The 24222-nt window shown below is 41.5% G+C and overlaps 1 protein-coding gene across 1 annotated transcript in view; it reads left to right on the forward strand.

Annotated features, from left to right (window-relative positions):
• The window catches only part of NALCN (sodium leak channel, non-selective), a 305890-nt gene that overhangs the window by 247042 nt on the left and 34626 nt on the right, over window positions 1-24222 (forward strand). Inside the window, exons 18-27 of the mRNA XM_057707941.1 lie at window positions 4975-5076; window positions 5492-5561; window positions 8561-8652; window positions 8746-8868; window positions 11337-11393; window positions 11633-11753; window positions 11850-11981; window positions 12967-13134; window positions 14892-14996; window positions 18029-18135. Of these exons, the coding sequence (XP_057563924.1) occupies window positions 4975-5076; window positions 5492-5561; window positions 8561-8652; window positions 8746-8868; window positions 11337-11393; window positions 11633-11753; window positions 11850-11981; window positions 12967-13134; window positions 14892-14996; window positions 18029-18135 (1077 nt within the window). The remainder of the gene's footprint in view (window positions 1-4974; window positions 5077-5491; window positions 5562-8560; window positions 8653-8745; window positions 8869-11336; window positions 11394-11632; window positions 11754-11849; window positions 11982-12966; window positions 13135-14891; window positions 14997-18028; window positions 18136-24222) is intronic.

Below are 24222 nucleotides of genomic sequence, written 5' to 3' on the forward strand. Positions count from 1 at the left end.
ACTAGCAAGTTCTAGATCCCGCCCCCCACACATCCCTCACTTTACTCTCTGTACACCCCCACCTCCCCCTTCTCACATCCATTCTGTCCATCCATCAGCCTGTTCGCATCCCGGGAACTGCGCTTCTAGGAATATGAGTTTGAGTGATAATAAAATGGTCCATGAAAAATGCACAGTCTAGCAGGGGAGGTAACTAATGATGACTAAATGCCATAAGCATTAAACAAGCCCGGTTAATAACATGCTGCAGGAACACGGAACGTCAAACGTAATCCTTCCGTGCTTTCACATCGGTGAAATATTTATTTCTTACTTGATGCTACTTATCAGGACCCATTTATATCAAAGTTTGTAATTACATGACACACATTAAAACATGATTTGGTACTTCCTAGTTTGGGTTACAGTCGATGCTGTGTATAAGAAAATTGCATTTCCTTTTAAAAATAATAAAGCAAGCTTTTACCATACTTGCATGCTGAACCTTGGAGAATATGCAGCCTCTTAGTAGCATCTGATTGTGCCAGATTCAAGTGACTTTTCTATCAAGCTTATTATTTTCTTAAATAAAAAAATATTTTACATTTATCAAAGAATGTGACAGGGACTTCCCTGGTGGCGCAGTGGTTAAGAATCTGCCTGCCAATGCAGGGGACATGGGTTTGATCCCTGGTCCGGGAAGATCCCACATGGCACGGAGCCACTAAGCCCATGCGCCACAACCACTGAGCCTGTGCTCTAGAACCCGAGAGCCACAACTATTGAGCCCGTGTGCCCCAACTACTGAAGCCCGAGCGCCCAGAGCCCATGCTCTGCAACAAGAGAAGCCACCGCGCACCGCAACGAAGAGTAGCACCTGCTAGCCACAACTAGAGAAAGCCCACATGCAGCAATGAAGACCCAATGCAGCCAAAAAATAATTTAAAAAAAAAAGAATGTGACAATGGCTTATGTATGAGGCTGTTTTATTTATGCAGAAACATCCGACTGTTGCATCCTTCCTACACCTGCTTCGGAGCCTCAGGGCAGAAGTGTTGCGCAGCTGCTTTCCTACACCCTGGACCCCAGCAGCCCCCTCCTACCCAAGATCTGTATCTTTTTATCTGAGTTTCTTCCTTCAGCCACAGGGAACTCATTCTTGACAACTAGTCTCCTTGTGTGATATCATTAGATGCTTCCGTGTGTTTTCTTTTAGATGGATTTATGTATCTGTAGAAAAGTTGTTTTTTCTGTATCATTATCTGTTTTTATTGGGAGAGGGGGATTATTATAGACAAATAGCTAGTGATTAACTCTAATGGATACCTTTCCTAGAAGAAAATTTTGCCTTTTGATTGTAGTAAGATTCTACTGTACTTAAAAGGGGGGAAACGTAAATCTTTAAGAGCCTTCACATGAACTGCCTTTCATGTGCCCCCCTCAAAAAAAATTGCCTTCGCCCAGTTTGCTACGAATATGACCCTCAGTTTTCAGCAGAAACCCTAGCATTTGCCTCTAGCGTTTCCTAGTTCAAAAGACACTGGACGTCCTCAAAGGAAAGAGCGAGGTATCAGCGCATTTGGTCCAAGAAGAGAGTCCACAAGGGGACTAACTGTTAAATGAAGATGGAGACTGTTGACCGTGGTTTCGGTACCAGACGTAGGGGTGGGGAGCTGGGGTGTGGGGCTGGCATGGGAATCAGAGAGTCACATTGAGGCTGAGGTTCCAAACGGGACCACTTGGGGCCCCCCACAGGGGGAGGGCCCCACCTGCCTGATTTCACTCTGCTCACGTTTCACGGGCACCTTGTAGCCCCAGGGAAGGAGGAGGTGAGTCAGCAGGCTCTGCCCAGAGAGCAAGAAGATTCTGGCTGGGGCCTCTCGCCCAGGACGTGGAAACCGCCGAGGCTGATGCTCTGAAGTCACTTGTTACACATTTTAACTGGCCCAGAGTTACTGAGCACTTTACTCTTTTTTTCCCATCAGTATCTAGTTTGAAATTGTTCCAGCAAACAGTGTGTATAACATAGAAGGAAGTGGTAGGAAAAGGATGTTAAAGCACATGGTTTTATATGTTACATCTAAGTGTCTTTCTTAGTCTGATTAAGCACAGGTTTTACGATTGCAAGATAGAGCTAAAAACCAGCCCCCAGCACCCCCACCCCGGAGGAGCAAATCACAGAGAAACTGTAAAGACTCACATATGGACTGCAAAGATTGACGTCACATGTATGGCTGAAGATCCAGGCCGTGTGAGTATTATTTTCTGAATTCTCTAGACCCAGTGAGAAAGAGAAGACTCATCTTGAGCCAAAAAAGAAAAGAGGGGGGCTTCCCTGGTGGCACAGTGGTTAGGAATCCGCCTGCCAATGCAGGGGACAGGGGTTCGATCCCTGCTCCAGGAGGATCCCACATGCCACGGAGCAACTAAGCCCGTGCACCACAACTGCTGAGCCCATGTTCTGCAATTACTGAAGCCCACGCGCCTAGAGCCCGTGCTCCACAACAAGAGAAGCCACAGCAATGAGGAGCCCGCACACCACAATGAAGAGTATCCCCCGCTCACCGCAACTAAAAGAAAGCCCGCACACAGCAAAAAAAAAAGACCCAACACAGCCAATAAAATAAATAAATTTATTTAAAAAAAAAAGAAAAGAAAAGAGGGATTGCTTTCTCACCCCAACCTCAGCCATGCTATTGGAGGAAGAGATGGAGGAGGAGATATTATAGGGTGTCGGGGATGAGGGGACTTCCAATACGGATTTGTCTCCATGGAGACCTGCCTGTCTTATTCAGTCAGAGGAGGGCATCTCAGGTGTGGTCCTGACTCTTCTCCAGCAAGGATGCCCAGGCATCCTTAGACTGGACTTTGGGGCAGATACCAGCAGTTGTTGTTGTTGTTTTTTCATCTCAGGCAGCTTAAAGCCAGTTACATTCTACATACTTCAAACATAGCAGGAACACCCAACTCAAGCGGGTATTTTATAATCAAGTTGTATGTGTTTTGTATTTAAGACCTATAGGTCTCACCTACTTTAGGGAAGAGTATTGTGACAAAAAGTAAAAGTTACTAAGTGGTTAAAAGTCAAGTCTTTTTTTTTAAATATTGAAGTATAGTTGATTTAAAATGTGTTAGTTTCTGGTGTACAGCAAAGTGATATATGTGTGTGTGTACATATATATATATATATGAATCTTTTTCAGGTTATTTTCTGTTATACATTAGTTTATTACCAGATAGTGAATATAGTTCCCTGTGCTATACAGTAGAACCTTGTTGTTTATCTATTTTATATATAGTATTTTGTATCTGCTATACAGTGATAAATTAGGAGTTTGGGATTAGTAGATACAAACTACTATATATAAAATTGCAGGTTAAGTCTTGACAGTTTACAGAAATGGCAGGGATCTGTATAGCTATGCCAGAATAACACTGTTCCCCAAATAGATTTTTTTCAGAATGCCATCATGATTTTCAGCCCAATGTCCAAAAAAAATAGTTCTTAATGTACATAACATGAGATCATCCTATACCTTTGTCAACTCAGCTGTACTTACTCATGCATCTTCCTCTTTGACCCATTCCAGTCCTGGAGGTAAGCACGGTCTCTATATATCATTGCCATAAATTCTTGTTGTTCAGTAAAACTTTGACTTGGGTTTTATCTCAAAATGGTCCATGTTGCTCATTAAACTAAGAAGAGTGATTTGGGGGCATTGTTTCGTGTAATGCACTTATGTTCGTAGCATGTGTATGATTTCTCATAGGTGTTCGCCGTAATTATCTTCACTGGCCTCAGAAGCATTTTGAAGTACTTGAATATACACATGGTATCATAAGAACTGCTGTTTTAAGTACGCTGAACAGACACAGATCGTCTTCTCTAAGATCTTAACTCTGAGACAGACGGTAATAGTAGAATTCAAAGCCAATCTAGAAATGCACTTTAGGAACCATGAATATGAAAGTGTTATGGAAAGCAGTGACAGAAGTCCATGGGTTCCGGTTTTAACACATATGGTGTTGTAAGATTTGCATATCACAAAATCATTGCACTTTAGTCTGTGAGTTTTCTTCAAGATCAAGGCCTTTTCCTCACTCTATGGGTAAAGAAACTGAGCCCAAAGATTCCTCAACTGCTTCTGGACAGTGTTGCCTTGGAACACAGGTCTCTTAACCCTGGAATTATTTCCTTTTCACTTGACTACTACATCAAGGGAATTCCTGTCATTTCCAGCTGGAGAGAGCTTCCTGGAGAAGAAATGTTGTTTTCTCTGCGAATCATTCACACCACAGGTGTTGAGAAACCCAATTGTCTTCACTCATTAGCAAATCTGAAATTAACACAAGCCTGGGTGTGGTTTAAGCAAATGTGTTTTAAAAAGTCTTGAGAGTTTTGTGACTACAAAGAAAGTGGCAACTGGTTACCTGTAAGCCACAGGCTTTTTAGCTGACGTTTTTTCTCGGTATTAATTCCAGCTTTAATTACTTATCCTTTCCATTACTTTTTTGCCTGTAACTTTACACTTTCTTATTTTCCTAGCATTCTGCAAAATCTCCTCGGAACATATATTCCATCAGGCCAGGAGCCTGGGTGGACAAATCCTTCCCTAAGGGCTTTTAGTATAAGAGCCTTCCTGTCTAAATTAAAAACCAGCATCATGGGTACCTGGTTAGGCTGGCCCTACTGCTTACAGAATCCCAATACAGGCTCTCCTGTATTGGGGGAGGGGGATGGAATGGGGACACATGGTGGGGGCAGGTGTTTTCTGTTTATTTTCCAACACCTTTTCGTGGCAATGACAGTTCCGTTTTGAAAGTGTTCTTGACACAGAACCTAAAGCTCATTTACCTTTTTGGCAATATGTCATTTGCTGTGCTTTGTCTTATCACTGGTGCTTCTTTAAAAATAAGAAGAGTAATGAGCAGTTATGCATTATTCATCCCGAGTGTACAAATCAGGCATTTATCTGAGGCTCCTTTTTTTTCTAGAGCTTGCACTCGACAGCGCATGCTGAGCGGATCATTTGAGGGGCAGCCAGCAAAGGAAAGGTCAATTCTCAGCGTGCAGCACCACATCCGCCAAGAGCGCAGGTAAATACACCGAGAGAGACGGGGCTGCAGAGAAACCAAGGAGAGGAGTTTTACAGGAAGCGTCCACTGTGCACAGCCCTGGTCAGGAGGCAGGCGCGGGTGAAGAGCTGAGTTCCGTTAGCTGATGGCAACGGTCCTGAAGCTCACAATCAGATTCAAAAATCAAAACATCTTTCAAAAACCCTTTCCTCGGTGGTGGCCAAATTCTCACTTTTAAGATCAGAAGGAAAAATTCCAAATTTTGTTAGATGGGACCAAAGGCAGGTGGTTAGACTAAAGCTTTCGCTATAAAAAGAAATATTAAGCATTTGCGATGCTATCAGGAGTTCTTTTATTTTGTTTTTATAAGGGTCATTGCTTAAGAGTCCAAATTTGGTCTCAAGATGTATTGATCAGTTGGTTGTAATTGTTTTAGGTCATTAAGACATGGATCAAACAGCCAGAGGATCAGCAGGGGGAAATCTCTTGAAACTCTGACTCAAGATGTAAGTTCTAAGCGGTGCTTTGGGTTTTGGAAGCGTGATTGTGAAAATGTATTTAAATGATTGCTTAGACAATTCCAGCACCTGGGTCCTTCTGTCACATTGTCATGTTTCCTTAAGACTTCATCCCAGAAGGAATTAGGAAACTCAGGAAGCAAACTAAATGGCCAAGTACAGAAAGGTGACCATTAACTGTAGAAAAATCCAGACATCCTGCAGAAGTGAAGTATCAGATGTATTTGATTGAAATTGAAGACATTTAAAGCATTTTATGGGACTGATTCCCAATAAATTTAGAAATTTATTAATTTCCAAATATAGATCCAGAGTCTATCATTTCAGGGTTAACATACTAGGAAATAAAATTTTACTTCTAGAAGAATTTTTCTGTCAAAGACTGCATAAGATTTCTCAAGAATTTCTTTGCTTTTCCACTCTAGGTCATTCATTTATTTGTTAACTGACTCAATAAATATGTATCATGTGTTTATGATGTACAAGGTCCTGTTCTGAAGGATGAGAAGTAACAGGGAAACAAGGCAGAATCCCTGCCCTATAGGAGCATACATTCTAGTAAAAGAGACAAACAGTAAACAAGCAAACAAATATGTAATCCTTCCTGGGTATGATTTTTGTTTCGTTTCCATCATCTGTTCATTGGTGTGGCAGGTTTTCTCTGCACTACAAAGAAAAATAAAATAGTGTAAAGAAATCAGAAGTGGTAAGTAGAGACACGGCTGTAGAAAACAAATTTATGGTTACCAGGGGATAAGGTGAGGTGGGATAAATTGGGAGATTGGGATTGACATATACGCACTACTATATATAAAATAGGTAACTAATAAGGACCTACTGTATAGCACAGGAACTTTACTCAATACTCTGTCATGACTTATATGGGAAAGGAATCTTAAAAAAAAAATGGATATATGCATATGTATAACTAACTCTCTGCTCTGTACACTTGAAATTAACACAACATTGTAAATCAACTATACTCTAATAAAAACTTTTTTAAAAAAAGGAACCAAAAGTGGAGATTTGGGGGCAGGGAACATTAGAAAGGAGGGTGACACCCCTGCATTAGCCCAGAGACTTAAATGAAGTGAAGGAATGAGGGAAACTAGAAGAGGCAAAAGTCTAACCTGTGGGCTGGACTCGCCAGCCGCTCGATCTTGCGGAGATTACCATGAGAGAGTTGGAAAAGACATATTAAATATTTGTCGTTAGTGAAGTCCTGATTAAGATATCAGTGTTGAGTCTGGATAACTTGGCTAAGAAAGCACAATCTTGGATGTTCAGAGCCGAGGAGGGCGTTTGAGAAAGCAAGCAAAAGTTAGCAAGGCTTTTAGGGTTTTTTGTTTTTGCCTTTTTTTTTTTTTTTAACCACTTTACCTCTTATTTCTGAAGAGTGTCTGGAGTTTTCTGTCTTGGTCAGGGTACACTCTTCTCGTTAAGTGTTCCAGGCAAAACTGAGGATGGAGTAAGTTGGTGCTGGGAACACCTGATGTTACCATTACCAGTGTGCGCAGTTCTGATTGCCACAGACATTTGTTAGCACCGTGGTCGTTAAGCCAGAGCGCTGCCTGATGTGATCTACCACACTGTCAAGGTGGAACTCTGACCAGATCCAACACACGGCCTGCGTACTTATGATTTAGGGATCAGGCATGTTGCGTGGAGACAATTTCTAGGTGAAAATTCAGAGGCAACACTAATTCAAAGCGCTTTCCTTCAGTGAGATGCAGTAGACTGTGTAGTCTACGTAAGCATCAAATTAGAACATGGCTTTGAAAATGTGTGCTTAAAAACACACAACAAAAGGCCCTATTTGAATAATCCCTATTCCAGAGGCTTATTTCTTCTTCAAAGACTTTTTATTGTATTTTCTGCATAGACACGTAACAAAAATCCGTGCCCCATCTTCTCCATAGCAAAGGGTCACGGGGTTCTGCTAATTTCATAAGAAATCTCTCCTAGTGTTTTTTTCCTCCAGGATAGAAACCATTTAAAATAGGGAACTTTATCTTTGTCACTTATTCCAAATGATAGACGGTACAGATCATTAAATCCAAGGAGCGCTTTTCTATAAAATCGATCCAGTTAGTTGAGCAGTGGTTCTCCATCTTCTATGGAGTAAAAACCAGAGTCAAGATCCTACTGGTCTGCCCTCCACCATCGTGCTGGTCTTAGCTCTTCCTATGCTGTTTCCTGTCCTCCACTCACCCCGCATCCTGGCTGTTCCACATGTGAACACACAGTCCCACCCCTCCCCGGAAGCACACATTTCTCCAGATGTCCAGTGACCTACATCCTCCTAGTCTTTGCTCACATAGCAGCTCCTTATCGAGGCTGCTGTGATCTGCTTATGCTCTCTGTCCTCTATCCCAAGGTTCTGCAACCCCCGGGCAGTGGACCATTCTGGGTCTGCACCTGTTAGGAACCCAGCTGCACAGCAGGAAGTGAGCGTTGGGTGAGCGAGGGAAGCTTCATCAGCAACACCTCATTCCTCCCCATTGCTCACATTACCGCCTGAGCTGTGTCCCCCCTCCCCCCCTCCCGTGGAGAAATTGTCTTCCATGAAACCCGTCCCTGGTGCCAAAAAGGTTGGGGACTGCTGCTCTATCCCCCTCTGTTTTTAACCAGAGCACTAAACATCTTCATGCATTCTTATTTTTTCTTGATGTAGTTTTTAATCTGTCTCCTCTGCTGAGAACATTAGTCTCACAAGAACAGGGACTGTGTCATTTTTTTTCCCCTTTTGCTGTATCCACAGCCCTACAACAGTGCCTGGCACATAACAGGTTCTCAGTAAATGTTTTTACTGGAAAACAAAAATATTCTTTTGAGGAAAAAAAAAAAATACCCTCGCTAAGATGACCGTGGCCATTCAAATACATAGAAAGAGATATATTTCCATTTTTTTAAAATGGGCATCTTTGGCAGAGGGACCTTCAGAAAAATCTCCCATGGTGATGTGCCCCCTTTCGTTTTATTTCTAGCATTCCAGTACAGTGAGGTACAGAAACGCACAGAGAGAAGACAGTGAGATAAAAATGATCCAGGAGAAAAAGGAACAAGCAGAAATGAAAAGGTATGGGGAGGCGGATGACGGTGTTTTGTGGCTCTCGTCTGGGGAAGGCAGATGTGCCCTTAGCCTAACTCTCCTGTGGATTTCCCGGTCCAGGAAAGTGCAGGAAGAGGAGCTGAGGGAGAACCACCCGTACTTCGATAAGCCCCTGTTCATCGTGGGTCGCGAGCACAGGTTCAGAAACTTCTGCCGGGTGGTGGTCCGGGCTCGCTTCAACGCGTAAGTGACACCATTGCAGCCAGGGGTCCGCCCCGGGCCGTGCAAACAGCGGGGGGCGTTGTCATCGAGGAAGAAGGATCGTGTTGTCCTAATGGGGTCACCACATAAACCGTGGGCTAATTAATCATGCAGCTCCTCTTGGCTGAGCGGCTGACCAGGTGGGAAGCAAAGGTTGCCAGTAGTTAACATTTGCAGAAAACGCACGCGGGTGAAGCACTTCACAGCCCGTTCTTATTGTTTCAGTTCCACAGGCGCCCAAGACATTTATATCAGGGCTGTTAACTCCATATTTTATTTTGGAAACAGCTAACCAAGGGGAGACAGGATGACAGAGCAGGGGTCACGGCCCACATCTTCTTTTAGACTTGTCATTTCTTTGTGGTCAAAATACCTTAATTCTGGAATAATGCAACAGAAATCAAGTTGACTAGTGCTTCCATTACCAACTGTTATGAGAAGGAAACCCACTGGCCCGTGTCCCTGTCCCTCCCCACGTGGAAGACACGTGTGAGGGGCTGTCAGGGCGGTCAGCCCCAAGGGTGCTGCATTTGGGACAAGCCAGGCCAAGATTAGCAGGCAACCAGCAGAGGAAGTGGGATTCTTGTCATGCATCACTTTGGGTGAATATCCAGACGGCATCACAAGTCCTGGAGAAAGTGTGAAAACTCTCCATGAGTTGGCCCTTCCCTGATACTGTCATTAGTAGCGTATGATTATTACTGTAGGTCATGGGCTAAACTGTGCCCCTCGTCCAAAGAAATTCAGATGTTGAAGCCCTGACCCCAGCCCCTTAGAATGTGACCTTACTTGAAGATAAGGACTTTAAAGAGGTACAGTAAGTCCCCTGCATACGAACGAGTTCCATTCCGAGAGTGCATTCGTAAGTCAAAGTTAGCCTCGGTACCCAGCTAACACAATCGGCTATATAGTACTGTACTGTAATAGCTTTATAATACTTCTCACACAAGTAATACATACACAAACAAACGAAAAATAGAGGAAACATTTTTAATCTTACAGTACAGTACTTGAAAAGTACAGTATACAATACAATAGCTGGCATACAGGGGCTGGCATTGAGCAAATAGGCAAGAAATAAAGATACTATACTACCGTACTCCATACAGTACACTACAGTAACGTGCACAAAAGCACAACCACTTGTAGAGGATGCACGCACGTGACAACACACACCAGACACGTGAGCTAACGTCCGTGACTGGACACGCGCACACTTGTTGGCCTTCAGCTGGGCCCTAATCCAACATGACTGGTATCCTTGTAAGACGAGGAAGCTTAGACACAGCTTCAGAGGAGGGACATTGTGAAGACACGGGGAGAGGACAGCCGTCTACAGGCCAAGGAGAGAGTCTGGAGCAGACCCTTCCCTCACAGCCTCAGGAGGAACCAACCCCACTGCCACCTTCAACTCAGACGTCCACCTTCATAACCGGGAGAAAATAAGTTTCTGTTAATTAAGCCACTCAGCCTACAGGACTTTGTTACAGCAGCCTCAGGAAACTAATACACTCTCCTAACCCCTCAGGGCTGGAGGATACATTTGGGGTCATTTGTGTCCCCCCACCCCTTCTCCAGCAGAAGAGGGCACTTAGGTCAGCGGAAGGTTAGGGCCTTGCTCAAGGATGCCAGTGAGGGCGTGGGCCTCTCTGACTGCCAGTCTACTGTTCTTTCTGCTGTTCTAGAAGGACCTTTGCAACGTAAAGCGCCTGAGTAATAATGACTTAAAACCCCGAGTTTTCACAAAGTAGAAAGGAGCTGGCAGTGTAGAGATGATTTGACCAGTTCCCAAAGCGGGCTTTTCATCTGAAATTATCCCATTGGCCGCCTCCATGTTTACATCTAATTGCTAATTCTCCACTTCATGTAATTCTCCTTTTGTCAGCAATGCACCTACTGTGACCCCAGGAAGACTTTGCTGGAACTGGGAACACACACACAAAGACAGTTAGGAGTTTCACCCAAGACTGGTCATGAGCTTCCTGAAAGTAAAAGTTATAAATGCACACCCCAAGAAATTTTTATATAAATCACTCGGCAAAATCACAATTAAATACAGAGGGAAGAATTCTATTTAATTCATGGGTGTTTAATTAAATAATTATGAGGAACATGCTTGAACTGCTAAGGCAAAGAAGTAATGTTTTTAAATGGAAGGAAAAATTTAATTTTGTAATATCCTTGTCAGAAATTGTTGACTCGTGTCATGAATTCTAAAATCAGGCATTTTGAAAAATGTAAACTTGGATTTCCTAAGCGTCAATTGCAAACTCTTCTGACTTTTCTTTCTCTGCCTTCCCAGGTCACATAGAGTTAACATATACGATAACAGACATTTTGTAGAGGACGTTAGAGAAATTTTAGGGAGATGAGACGTTTATACTTACTATGCTGCCGAGTTATAACACGCGTGCTGTGTCACAGAATTTATATGTTTTTCCCTCTTACAGATCTAAAACAGATCCGGTCACAGGAGCTGTGAAAAATACAAAGTACCATCAACTTTAGTAAGCATGACAAACTGTTTTCCATGCGCATTTGAAGTTTCCATGTCGTATTTTATGCTGCCTAAAAATATAAACACTCCCTTTATTTTCTTTCTGTATCATGCTATGAAATAGGCAATTGGGGATTCGTTGTAAAAATGCCAGTCACATTTACAGAATCACAGTAGCACCGTCTCTGACTCTCAGCAACTTTTTTCCCAGAGGACTTGCGTTTCTCAGTTTTGTTTGGTCTCTGGCAGTGATTTGCTGGGATTGGTGACTTACCTGGACTGGGTCATGATCGTCGTAACCATCTGCTCCTGCATTTCCATGATGTTCGAATCCCCCTTTCGAAGGGTCATGCACGCGCCTACTTTGCAGGTACCACTGCTGAATCTCAGCTCACAGCCCAGCGGAGACACACGGACCTGCAGTGTTCACATTCATTGTGACCAGACTGCCTTCTGCCCCTTTCAGATTGCCGAGTATGTGTTTGTGATATTCATGAGCATTGAGCTTAATCTGAAGATTATGGCAGATGGTTTATTTTTCACTCCGACCGCTGTCATCAGGGACTTTGGTGGCGTCATGGACATATTCATATATCTTGTAAGTCTTCGCTTACTTCCTAAGTATAAAATGTAATGGTTTTGTAAAATCTCCTGCGTTTCTTGGTGCAAGAGTGAGATACATGAGTCACAGAGGTTTAGGTGCCATCACTGAGTTCTTCAGTAGAGTAGTAATCTATTCTATTCTATTCTATATATAGTCTATATATATATAATCAAATACAGGATGCATATAAAGCCTAAAAAAAAAGCATTAGAAATATTCATGGATGGTTCAAATACATCAACCACATTCACATATACATAAGCCGTGTTAATGAGGTCTGAGATAGCAAATCTATTTTGCACACCACAATTCTTGTGGCACGTTGTATATATTAAACAAACAAAAACTATGTCATGTAATTAATCAATGAGCTGCTTATAGCTAAATGCGAACTAGAGCGAGTATTCCTTGGACGTCTCTTCCAGTTGCAAAGTACAAAATACCAGGCCAGAGAAGGCAACCATTCAACTGTTCATTTAAACTAAATGGGGAAACCATAGGAAAAGACTCAACGAAATTTCTTTCCATATGTCCAAGAAGGCATAAAATCAATGTCTTTTTTTCAAGGCCACAAGGAAAAATGTGACCATTAACGTGTAGCCTGTTTAGATTATTAATAAAATGAGTATTCCGTCAAGTGTGAGGTTTCCTTGATCAAAGGCGTTCCAATCCTGCTGACATCTGAGGAGCCCCCAGTGTATGTGTTAAAAGAAGAGGCAGGATGCACTAGAGTACCCATGCCCACGGTGTGGGCACCCCCATTTCACTCCTGCAAACCCCTGAAGGCTTCTTCCTGTGGGGCCGCTCACAGGTCTGCATCAAATCCATGGAGTTGAGTTGCATGTACACCCAGTGAAGGCTTCTCCCACGTAACGCGCCGAGTCTCTGCTAAAGGAAACTTGTGGCCAGTTGGCTCACAGTAAACATACCGAGCAGAAGGTAAATTGCATAAATCCCAGACATTACGTTTTCCCTCCAGGTGAGCTTGATATTTCTTTGCTGGATGCCTCAGAACGTGCCTGCGGAGTCGGGCGCTCAGCTCTTACTGGTGCTTCGCTGCCTGCGACCCCTGCGGATATTCAAGCTGGTGCCTCAGATGAGGAAAGTTGTTCGAGAACTTTTCAGCGGCTTCAAGGAAATTTTTCTGGTACGGTACAGTCACCCTTTGCTCCCGGTTCACGTGGTCCAGCTCTTAATGTAGCGAATGAGGGGATAAAGTGAGTCTCGCTCATCAAGGTTAAGTCTCTCATTTTGTTTATTGCCAGAAGATCGTAAAGGTACCAGCGAAACACAACACACATTCACAAACTCTATGCATGGATGCTTCTGGCCTATGGGTATGTTTAATTCAATGAACATTTTTGTTAAATTAAAGGGAAGCCCTCTGCAAAGTGCAACGGAAGGAGAGTCCAAAGAGAGAGAATTTGCTGACACTTCCATTCCTAACTCTTGACCCCAATTTACAATCTGGGTTTTAGTTGCGCCATCTGGAAATTAAGAAGATGATTCAACACCATCGAACTCACAAATGGTATTAGGAGTGAACACATTGGGACTCATAATCTCATCTTCTATGTTCCCAAATTCATATCGCACAAAATTTGGCTTTGATCTTTGGAGTGTTAACATAAAACAACTCTTCAAAACTGTAACATACAGGTATACCCTACTTTAAGTAACCTAATATACGGTAATGAATACTTAGAAATATGATTGAGGAGAAAATATACTTTTCAGTCAGGCAAACATTGATTTCGGGTCTTCTAAGAGCAGGACTGCAGAGAAAACAATGAGTAAGAGGCTCTTTACTCACAATCTGTTACAGAAGAATCTTTGCCTTACCAAGGGGTGATCACAGGATTCTTTTTATTGTGATTGAGCTCTGCTTGTGCATGGAAAACATGAATTAATTTACATAATCTTGTTTAGTATCCTGCTTTCTAGAAACACACCTATAGTGAGAGAACAGCTGTAGTTACAGTTGATTCTAGGGTATTTTAAAGACAGGCTGTTTTGTTACTATAGGCATATAGTTGCTAATACTTTTTTAAAGCTGTGTTTAAAAGTCTGTGTCTTTTTTGTTTTGTTTTGTTTTGTTTCGTTTTTCTACTAAAGCCAAACACAGTGGCCTTTCCCAGAGCTGGAATTGAGGGAAAACAGAATAGCACCTGACAACGAACGTGTATGCATCTTTGAGCCTGATAGAATTTAGAAGATGATCTATTTGAGCTTTGCTCCGGAGGCTGTTTCTGTGTAATTTTAGTATCTTTAAGGGATATGTTTAGATTATTCAACCAGTACAGATCAATGGTTTGTTCAGTATTTTTGCCACTTTTCTCTGCTGAGACCAAAATAGTCTTCCAGCAGAGGGAGCACCAGCCAGTTATCAGATTTGCTTTTCAAGACTGAATGATCTCACACCCTCTGCGTGCGGTACCTTCATATGCCCTTATGCTCACAAGAAAGCAAAGCCACTGTCCTTCTCACTTAGGCTCTGCTAACAGACATATGAATCCATTTTGAGAAAGTGGGGAAAATAGAATTATTTCAACATTTTTTTTGTTCCATGAAATATAATAAAACAAAGTGTTGATTTCAAAATCAGGAAAGTCCAAGCCATGTCAAAAACACCTTAGCCCATTTCGTTTTCTTACATGAAAATCTTATGTTTTTATCCTAAAAATGCGTAACCTGTTGTTAATTTCCTTCTTTTAACATTCCAGCCAGGCTAATAGAATGACCTGCAGCGTGGAGGGTCGTGGGGAGAAGTTAAAAGATAGCATCCAGAGACTGTGAATTTTGTACCATATTATCTGAAAAGTCCTGTTCATATCACTGCTCAAACCAAACCTACTGTTCATAATTATTTACCAAGAGATTTGCAATCTCACCCATTTCTTTCAGGTCTCCATTCTTTTGTTGACATTAATGCTTGTTTTTGCAAGCTTTGGAGTTCAGCTCTTTGCTGGAAAACTGGCCAAGTGCAATGATCCCAACATTATTAGAAGGGTAAGATATCCTTTCTGTCTTTTGGGATAAAAATCAAGGATGCTTACCATCTCTGGGTAGCCGTGTGCTGAGGCTTCCTTGAGAACAGAACTCTAAGAAAACTCTTCTCATGGACTCCCTTTGCTTAAAGCGGGCAGTGTGTCTCTTCTGGCTGGTAAAGGTTTATAAAATTAAAACACATCTCAGACAACCCTCCTCTTCCCTCCTATTCTAGAGTCAAGCCACTGTTGACATCTTCAGTATAGTCACCAAAGACTCCACGTGAAAACTTTCCCTTTAGGTCTTCCCTAACTTAATCCTGCCTCTGCTGTGACCTGAGACTCATATCAGCAAACAGCCCCCCAAAATAGAAAAGGCAGAGTTCAGCCTCCTTGCCCCTTATGACTTGTCTACTCCGAATTCCTCTGATAGGAAGTCAAGGCTTCACATTAGCTCTTCGCTGCCTGGAATCTTTCCCATGAAAACAGCTAAGGCCCAAGCTTGGACCAAGCTTGAATACTTTCAGCTCTACTCTTTTTTCGTATTTTGGCCTCACCTCACGGCTTGTGGGATCTTAGGTCCCCAGCCAGGGATTAAACCCGGGTCCCCGGCAGTGGAAGTGCCAAGTCCTAACCACTGGACCGCCAGGGAATTCCCTCTCCTCTTTACTTTCTCTTCCCCTGGCTGGTGTTATAAGAGGAGGCTAGCTGCTGGAACAGCCCCAGCATGTCAGTAGCTGAACATGATGAAATGAATATATTGCATGTTGAGTAATTCAGACAGCTCTGCTCCAAATGACCACACAAGGGCTCATGCTTCTTCTGTCCTACATCCCCACCCTTTGCTGTCTTCAAAGTCTTCTCTGTTTAGCTGGCAGTTAGGAACAGGAAACCATCTCTCTCTCAGAAGACTCTAGGCTAAGCCTAGAAGCAGTGCATCTAACTTCACCCCACATTCCACCGGGAAGAGCGCAGCCTCACCAGACTGCAGGGAGACCGTGATGTCTAGTGTCATGGTGTGTTCTGTAGAAAGAGGGGCAGGGTTTGGTTAATAATTAGCCAGTCTCTGCTGTGTCACCCACTGCTCCATTCTCTTAGAATCCTGCCCGATATTACAAGTAGGTTAATGGAGTGAACCCAGTTCTGCTGATGTATAAACTAGCAAGAGTGTTCCCTCTTCCATCCCAGTAAAATAATGCCTTAAGTCCATGAAAATGCATGTTTCCAAAAGGGCTACCAGAGCTGAGCTATGATACTTACTCCCATATTTCCAGCAAATATGGCTATCTAATACAGATTTTGTATTATTATGAATATGCCTACATGTTGAGACTTCTAATTATAAAACTTAGTAGCTCTCGAACTGTTAGAAAATACAAGTAACACCTCTGTCCAGTCAAAATACATTATCAGTTATGGTAACAATGAGATTTTCAGGAAGAGGTAGAGCAGAAGAGATAGACTTAGGATGGCCAGACCTTACGCTATTTCACAAGGCACTGCCTGGGTCACTGCTTCCTTTAACTCCCCTCCCCAGAGGTTCTAGGAATTTCGATAAACCTGAGAAGACATACAAGGAACATGGTATAAAGGTCATGGTGTACCATATGAGCTAAATGAAGACAGTAAGCTGATGCATTAGTCTACAAGCTTGTGTAAGGAAAGAAGGGTTATTTTAGGGCCACCCTGAATAGAGGCCAGAAAGATAATAACAATGTTTCAAGATGAAGCCTCATAGGAATCATGGATGACTCAGTAGAGTAATAGTGGGCTAAGAGCCTTGTGATTTTACACTATCTGCTCATCCCTAGCCCAAGCTAAAGAGTGATGACTTGTACAGAAGGGCACACAGTGGACGGACAGACACACAGATACCACGAGGCATTTATCCTTTTCCCCAGAACAATGAGGTCTCTGTGGAAAGCTCATAAGGAAGGTCCAAGAAAACTTAGCCATCAAAAGACCATCAGGAGCAAGCAGAATAATTGCAAAGAAATTGGCATAGTGAGAAGTGGCCCATGTCTTTATATTCAGACAAATTCCTTTCTAGTCCTAACATAAGAGGCCAAAGCCAAGCATGTCATGTGGATGAAGGGGCTGCTTCAGTTCACCTTTATAAAAGAAAAAACAAACCCAAGGAAAAGGGGAAACTGGATACCCCAACGTTTGGGTCACACCGCTCACATTTAAAGGCCATGAAGCTTGAGTTGTTGGTGCCATGTCTCTGGTTGGAATCATATAATATGTGGTGTTTGGTGGCTGGCTTGTTCACTTAGCATAATATCTTCAAGGTTCATCCATGTTGTAGCAGGTACCAGTGCTTCATTATTTGTATGGCTGGATGCTATTGCAGAGCATGGATGGACCACATTTTGTGTGTGGATTTGTTCATTGATGGACATTTGAATTGTTTCCACCTTTGGGCTATTATAAATACTGCTATTTATAATAATAATAATATAAACATTCATGTACAGATTTCCATGTGGATATATGTTTCAGATCTCTTGAGCAGATACCTAGGAGAAGAATTGCTGGGTCCTATGGTAACTCCTTGTTTAATTATTTAAGGACCTGCCGCACGATTTTCCAAAGCGGCTGCCGCAGTTTCCATTCCCAGCAGCAGCCTGTGAGGATTCTTGTCTGAGGACTATGATTTCTGCACATCCTCATCAAAGCTTGTCATTTGACTTCTTGGTTATAGCCTTCCCAGCGAGTGGGAAATGGTGTCCCATTGTGGCTTTGATTTGCATTTCCCTGATGACTAATAGTGCCGAGCATCTTTTCACGTGCTCATTGGCTGTTTGTATGTCTCCCTTGGATGAATGTCAGTTCAGGTCCTTTGCCCACTTACTTACATTTTCAGCATCAACTTTCACCTGCGTATCTCTGAAGCCTTTGTTACTATTTGCTGAGGAGCTGTGTGCATCTCTGTTGGGAGATAAAAGACCTCTGTCGTTCTCTATAAAACGTGTTTCTTATCTTTTATCTTTTCTGACTTCATTTTCTGACCAGGTTCTTCTACTTTTATTTATTTTTTTTTTCCTGTTTTAGGAAGATTGTAATGGAATATTCAGAATTAATGTAAGTGTGTCCAAGAACTTAAATTTAAAATTAAGACCTGGAGAGAAAAAACCTGGATTTTGGGTGCCCCGTGTTTGGTAAGCATATCAGAAAAATATCCTGAGGAATGCTATGTTTGTCAGTATAAGGGTTTTCCCCCCCAGCCTTGAGAAATAATTGCCAAGCATCGCTGTGTAAGTTGAAGCCTCCAGCATGGTGGTTCGATTTACATATATTGTAAAATGATTATCACAATAGGTTTTTGGTTAATATCCATCATCTCCTATAGATCCAGTTGAAAGAAAAGAACAAAAGTTCTCCTCGTGATGAGAATTTCTTAGGGTCTGTTCTCTTACCAGCTTCCCTGCGCATCACACAGCAGTGTTGACTAGCCATCGTGTTGTACGTTACATCCCTAGTATGTATCTGTCTTATTACTGGAAGTTTGTACCTTTGACCACCTTTCTCCACTTCCTCCCCTCCCCCCACCTCTGGTAACCACAAATCTGATCTCTTTTTCTATGCATTTAGTGGGAGATTTTGCTTTTGTTTATGTCTTGTTTTTTTTTTTTTTTTGATTCCACATATAAGTGAGATTATGTAATATTTGTCTTTTTCTGTCTGACTTATTCACTTAGCATAATGCCTTCATGGTCCATCCATGTTCTGTATAAGTATATGTGGTATAAGATTTTAAAGCAGTGCAATATGACATGAAACTAAAAGTAGTTCTGCTAGAATTACTTAAAATAATTTTAAGTAATGCAAAGCAAAGCACTGAATTACAATAAGATGCAAAAATAAAAGAAATAAGATAAATAAGAGAGCAAGTGGTACCCTGAGTCCCAGGGTTGCTTCATGAAACTAATGAAATGTCACTGCAGTATTTTTCTAACACTTTGAAGTATGTATCTAGATTCACATGGCTTTAAAAATTAGTGAGGCTTATAAAAAAGAATGAAATAATGCCATTTGCAGCAACATGGATGGACCTAGAGATTCTCATACTAAGTGAAGTAAGTCAGCCAGAGAAAGACAAATATATGATAACACTTATATGTGGAATCTAAAAAACTGATGCAAATGAACTTATTTAAAAAAACAGAAATAGACTCACAGATATAGAAAACAAATTTATGGTTACCAAAGGGGAAAGGGTGTGGGGGAGGGCTAAATTAGGAGTATGGGATTAGCAGATACAAACTACTACATATAAAATAGACAAACAACAAGGTCCTACTGTATAGCACAAGGAACTATATTCAATATCCTGTAATAAATTGTAATGGAAAGAATCTGGAAAAGAATTTATACATACACACACACATATATATAGCTGAAGCACTTTGCTGTACACCTGAAACTAATACAACATTGTAAATCAACTATACTTTAAATAAAAATTTTTAAAAATAAAAAAGTTAGTGAGGCTTAAAAGAAAAGATTTTCAATCAAATTTTAATTCAACTTTTAAACCAGTTTTAAAATTTTTTGACAATTTTAATCAAATTAAAACTAAACTCATCCTGACTTTATATCTTTAAGGAAAACTGATATCCTCATAACAGTTGTAGAGAAGCCTAAATCAAAAAACTATTTCAATTTTAAAACCCATTTACTTTGAAGGATTCCATTATTGAAACCCTGGAAGGAAATAATCAGTAACATGATTATATCTAACTACCTCTTTTAAAAAGTTTTTTTTTAAATAAGTTTTCAAAGCATTTACATCAAAGCCAGAAGTCCCTGATACCTCCATTCTCATCCATTTTCCTAATGACTAGGGATGGAATCTCTCCATCTGCTTCACTGACACATAGAGTAGTCCATCAACTTCGTTTGTCCTTTAAAGTTGTTATCTGTTTTCTTTTTATTTCATTTTTACCTCTTAGAATAATGAGTAAACCACAGCAACTGCTCTGCTTTTGCTGCAATTGATGTTCTATATTAAATGTCAAAACTCTTTTAAAGGAATAGCATTTCACCCAGTCATACCCTTAGCACTCATTGTTACCTGCTTTGGCATTTCTCTAATATGAAATTCACTTTCATAAACAATTCAGTACAATTTATGTTGTTTTTTTTAATACCAAAGAACTATGGAAAAAAAGATTAATTTTGGATATGAGGCTTAAGCATGGGTAGAAAAGTATATAACACATGGGAATAGCCTTATCCCAGTGTTAACTAGAAAAGCGGTCTAATTTATATTACAATAAAAAATTAAAGAAGCATAAAACGTTTATTTTGTTGTGAGATTAAAACTCATTATTATACTATAAATAATTTATTTATGTCAGGACATCAATTTTTTCCTGCTGGTTTGGAATTTTGGCTCCAGTCTCAAAGCTGAGGTCAATAGGAGATAAAGTATCTTAACATTCTGAACCAATCCCAATTAAACCAATCCCAGCAGAACTTACTAAAACATTCTCCACCTTCATCACCCAGCTCCTGTAAAAGAAAACACTGCATTCAAAGATGACATCATGGTAGTGAATGACATCAAGAGAAGACAGTGCTGTGGCATCCCCCGCCCTTCACTGTGGGGAAAGGTGGAGGGTGCTTCCCCCAGTCATGTGAGGACCCCCGGAGGACCCGTTGACATCAGAGATTGTCAAGGCAAAAAGAGAGGCTCTTGTGGGCAAGGTGCTCCTCCCCATCTGGCAGGACAGGGTGATCTGGTGTCTCTGGAGGACCATGTCATCCTTGCCAAGGGCCACCTGAGCTGCGTCTTCAGAACCTGCTGCAAAGGGCTATGTGCCGGGGACAGGGTGCCCTTATGGGAAGAGGCTGGGGGAACGTTTCCAGGGGGAGGAGCTGAGAATCAACTAGAGGCGACACTCACAGCAGGAATAGCACAGTGGGGCATCCTCATGCTGGCGGGTGTAGTCATAGAACATGTGAGGTAAAGCCAACAGATCAAGAGACAATTACCATTAAAAAGATAGTTTATATGCAGTTTACTGTATGTTAACTGTATCTCAATAAAAGTTCTTAAAAAAAAGATAGTTTGTTACTCTGTTCTTGAGAGGAGGGGGTGTGCCACTCCACGGGGACCACCTGGGGAGGCACCAGCGTGGATCATCAGGTAGAGAGGTGGGGAGACCTGGAGGCCAGCAGCCTTTATTGTGGTTTCCCTGGGAAGGAACAGGTGAGGCAGGGCAAGCAGGTTTAGCGATGGTTAGTTTGAATAATTTCAGTGGGCTCTGGGGCATAGAGGCCGTCCATGGTGATCTGGTACCTGGCACTGGGGTGATTAGGGCAGGTGCATGGTGGCCCAAAGGGTGAAAGCCTGATAGAGAAGGTGGTTGGTGTGTGGACTTTGTATTTGAAAAACACACCCTGAAAAGGACTCATCTCAAGGTGGGGAGTGTGATGAGGGAGGCAGGAGGCCGGGAAGGCTGACGCAGGCATCGTATCGGGTTGTTGAGAACAAAGTGCATCCAGCATCTGTATGTGGGACAGGTGTTAAAGTGCCAAGTTTACAGAAGCTAGAAACACGGTTAGAACAGGCATGTTTCTTGGAAACACAAAAATGAGCTCTATGAAAGAATAGCAGCTGCTGTGAAGAGAGTGCCGATGGCCACAGTCCAGCAGAGTCAGGCACATAAGACGTGACCCCACATCTCTAACTCCAGCTGCATCCCACCCCATCTGTAAGAACCAGGTGGTCACCAAGAGGAGGAGTGGACCGGAGTGCCCAACACTCTTTTTCCTTCCTCAGACCATGGGTCCGGCTTGAGCTGCTGAAGGTGGGATCCTGTGTAGGCCTGAATGGAGTGGGATTTTTAGAATGAGGCTGATGATATGATGGAAAGTGACCGAAAAGCTTTGGGATCTCCCCAAGATGTCAGAAAGGGAGAAGAATGCACTGGAAGGTAGTGTTGGGAGGAGAGTAAGCTGTGTCCCGTTATACCCTATGGCTTTCGACCTGTTTCATAAAACCAGCTCTCTATGATTTTAAAATCAGCTAATTGAAACGTAATGTTTTATGTAAGTTATTATTAAGGATTTCAAGTTCAGTGACATTTTAAAAGCATAAGCAAATAGAGGGACATCACTTGAACGTTATCACAATAGCTTCTGCCCACGTGTTCAGAATATTGTGACTTGGGTTAGTTTTAGTGAAATGTAAATCTTTCATCAAATAAATGTCAACTGTAACCATGATAATTTTCACATTTTCTTTCTCTAATAATCTCGTCAAGAGTTAGCAGCTGAAAATTTTGTAATTTTTATGTTGGCTAATTTATGATTAAGAAAACAACTTATATCTGGGAATTGGCCTAGAGGAATGCTTTGCTAATTATAATTAGGACGTAAATATGCACTAGCTAATTCAGGAGACAGTCTGGTTTCTGCGTTCTTTCTTCAGATGAATACATTCATTTTCTTCTGAATTACTCAGACGATGAGATAAAAATTACCTTGGTAAAAAGGATTAAACATATCATATATGATAAATATCGTGTGTTTTGTTTTAAGCAGAGGTCTGGGATTGAGGAAAATGAAATGCATGAGAAAGAAGTCAACAAAGCATTTAGTTTTACAATAAACGTATTTACTAAGTGTTTGCTCTTTGCCAGGTATTATGCTGTCCCTGGGGACAAGCTATGATCCCTAACCACTAAGAGCTTGAGGTCTAGTGGAGAACAGAAAATAAAATTTAAAATAATTTAATGTAATATGCTGATGTTTTGTTACATACATAAGCCCCTAAACTCACTTGAAGTTTATCAGAAGCTGACCTCTAGGTAATTTCAAATTACACTGTGATACATCCTAGGCAGAAAGAGATAAGATTTTTTTTTTATATAGAGTCTAAGACTCAAACAATTTGGGTACACTCTTTAAGAAAAATAATGTAAAACTACTTTGCTTTTTTAAGTTTATCAGAAACATGTGATTATGTGAACTCAGTCCTGAGCCCCTTCCTGAGTCTTGGAAGGGGTCTGTGCCAGGGGTCTGTGCCAGGGAGTCTTGGAAGGGGTCTGTGCCCTGAGGCTTAAGTTTTAAGTGTCTTTAGCTTCGTGGTGTATCAGCCTCTGATTCTAGGGTACAGAAAGGCAAAGGGTGCAGTGGCGCACGCGGGAGAGGCACCTAACCCAAACTATGACTGGACCAGGGGAAAGACCCAGAAGAGAAGACATTCAGTTAACTCTTAAAGGGTGACTAGAAATAGGCAGGTGAGCAAGAGGGATGAGGCAGAGTAAGATTGTTGCAGCTGAGGAAACTCAAATTGCGATTACCAAAGTGCAAGGCAAAAAAAAAAGTCTGCATTCCAGGAAGCACAACAAGTTTCTGATTTCTTTAGACTAGGTGGCAGAGCTGTGTAAAATACCGGGTACCATTTTGGACAGTGTATTTCCACATCCCAGGGCGGAGGCTAAACTCCTCTCGTCCATGCCATCCCCATCCTCCCAGAGGAGAAACAGCTCTCCTTATCATGACCTGGGGTCCTTGGAGCACTTGTCACTGGGAGGTAGAAAACTCACCAGATTGTGAGGTCAGAACTGATTCTTCATTTTCTGAATTGAATAGACACAATTATAATCTTTTAAAAATTAACCAGAAAAGATAATATTTAAACAGCCTTTCAGATCAAGGAAGGACAGTAGGAAAAATGACAATAATGGGTTGTGTTTGGGGTTTGTCGAAGTCCTCAGTAAGTTACTGGTGAAGTTTCAAACTTTCCAACTTTAGTATCATGAACAAAGCATAAACAGATATCTTATATGGTTAAAACTGAGACTTTTTTTTAATGTGATATAGTCTTCCAGGGATTTAAATCTGTGATCCTCCATTTTATTTTTCTTGGTTTAGCCTAAAAGTGTATTTTAGCATATTCTAACTCCTAAAGGATATGGAACATGAAAATAGTTTGAGTTGCTGCAAATTCAGCTAAAAAAGCACTTTTACATAAAGAAAATGGATGGGTAGAAAAGTTCAACATCCAGATCTGAGAGCTGACTCACTTGGTTTAAAAAAAAAAAATCCTTAATCAAGAAAATTGTGGCATCTGTAGAATCCTTACAGTTTCTGTCTGCTGTAAAATATATTAAATTTAATTGAAACCCCCAAAAGGAAAGATTGTTGGAAAAATCCAAGAGAGTATGCTTGTGCTTTCATACTTAAAAAATATAAATCAGAATCCCAAAATATGAATTTCTGAGTGGGGCTTT

The sequence above is a fragment of the Hippopotamus amphibius genome, chromosome 14 (assembly GCF_030028045.1).
Source record: "Hippopotamus amphibius kiboko isolate mHipAmp2 chromosome 14, mHipAmp2.hap2, whole genome shotgun sequence".
In the NCBI taxonomy this organism is placed as follows: domain Eukaryota; kingdom Metazoa; phylum Chordata; class Mammalia; order Artiodactyla; family Hippopotamidae; genus Hippopotamus; species Hippopotamus amphibius.